The sequence below is a fragment of the Capsicum annuum genome, unplaced genomic scaffold, assembly GCF_002878395.1.
Source record: "Capsicum annuum cultivar UCD-10X-F1 unplaced genomic scaffold, UCD10Xv1.1 ctg13339, whole genome shotgun sequence".
In the NCBI taxonomy this organism is placed as follows: domain Eukaryota; kingdom Viridiplantae; phylum Streptophyta; class Magnoliopsida; order Solanales; family Solanaceae; genus Capsicum; species Capsicum annuum.
This window is the reverse complement of record NW_025818602.1, coordinates 1-1,562: the sequence shown is the minus strand read 5'-3', so window position 1 is coordinate 1,562 and position 1,562 is coordinate 1. Positions and strand designations below refer to the sequence as shown.

The window sequence follows — 1,562 nt, the reverse complement described above, 5'->3', positions numbered from 1 at the left end:
AAAAGGTGGACTCGGAGGAGTCTTCATGAAACTATCATTACCCGCTTGATCATACAATTTTGTTACATCATATCCTTCCTGAAGCTCAGCTGTTGCTTTAGGCTTCTGGAAAGGTGTCCTTGATGCTTCCTTTGGTTTGTTAGTTTGAGGAGTTAGTGCTTCCTTGTTAGCCAACACCTTTTTGAGGGTCTTGATCTGCAACGATGTGAACAGTAAGCATGTAATGAATCATTATCCAACGTTCTGCAAACTTCTGTCTTGTAATCAACATTTAACCATATAATATCATAGAATGATGTATTTTACCTCTGCGTTGAGCTCTAAAACTTCGACGCTCTATTTATTTAAACGAGCTGCACCAAGTTCCACACTCGAAACCCTCTGCGCAAACTTCAGAGTACTAATTGTTTCTCCAAAGGAATCCCCTTCAGGACTGACATGAGCAAACATCAACGTTTTTGCATGTCCACCTGAAACACACCATAAAAAGCATTAGAAAAGAAAAAACTCATCCAAAACGTTGGCCAAATAAATGTCTAGACCAGTCATATAAGTTGATATATCTGGAGCAAAATCTCGAGCTAATTGCACAAACCTAAAGAGTTCTGCAAGAATAAGGTGAGTTTGCTGTTTCTATAAGGGATGTGGGAGTTCTTCTGTGCCAATGCTGTGATCACATCACCCAAGCAAGAGAGAGACTTGTTAATATGTTGTGCCTCTTTGAGGCCGTCGCCAGTAACTTCCGACTTGTCAACTCGTTCACTACCAACAAGATCAACCAAATGTAGGCAACTATGGATTATGTTTCCAGATGTATCTTCACCATGCACGTGTACAGTCAGCACACTGCAAGTATTTCACGTCAACGTAAAGAAAATTAACATTATTTAACTCTATTAAGTTGGTCTGTCAATTGGAATTGAGTAAAGTAACTTTGAAAGTGCTTAGCCTCACCTGTGTGAGCGACTACTGCAGTTGTTCATGGCAGTAGAGCCAACAGAATGGTTCCGTCACCAAGTTTCATCAGATCTATAACATCTCTAGCGCAATTCACTGGATGCACGCTAGCATCAGGCAGAGGTAGACCGTTTCCGTTCATGCTGCTTCTAATTTCCAATGTATGAACGAACAGTTAAGGGTGCAATTATTTCACTTTTCTGCCTTGGAAGTGTCTCAAATTAACTCATGAAATCTGATGTAAACTATGGAAAAATCACAATGAAAGGATATTTAGTAAGCAAAGGATCGTCTGCAAGAAGAACACGAATTTGCTCATTATATATCTCGACCATTTGAACGTGGATCTTATAACTCATGATGTCCTTCCTTTCATCAGATAATAGGAATAGATCATTCGGAGCCAATTGATTGATTCCAAATTCCTTTGTTGATTCACCTCCCGGGCCAGACTGCCAAGAGAGAAATATTAGATATGAAGCTTCGGCATGGAAATATAAGGAATTGTTTTTCGTGTATGCCTCGTAAGGGCTCTCACCATAGTATATGTTTTCCCAGATCTAGTTTGACCATAAGCAAAAATGCATACATTGTAACCATCCATC

General features: G+C 39.7%; 1 protein-coding gene across 1 annotated transcript; it reads right to left on the bottom strand.

The window, feature by feature from the left end:
• Positions 1-6: 6 nt before the first annotated feature.
• Positions 7-1,561, bottom strand: LOC124890201 (kinesin-like protein KIN-14L). Its single transcript, XM_047402009.1, is given in 7 exon segments — positions 7-195; positions 307-470; positions 596-846; positions 955-1,012; positions 1,015-1,118; positions 1,231-1,409; positions 1,496-1,561. Coding segments are annotated over 6 exon segments (792 nt in total). The 3' UTR covers positions 7-195; positions 307-336.
• Position 1,562: the final 1 nt, after the last annotated feature.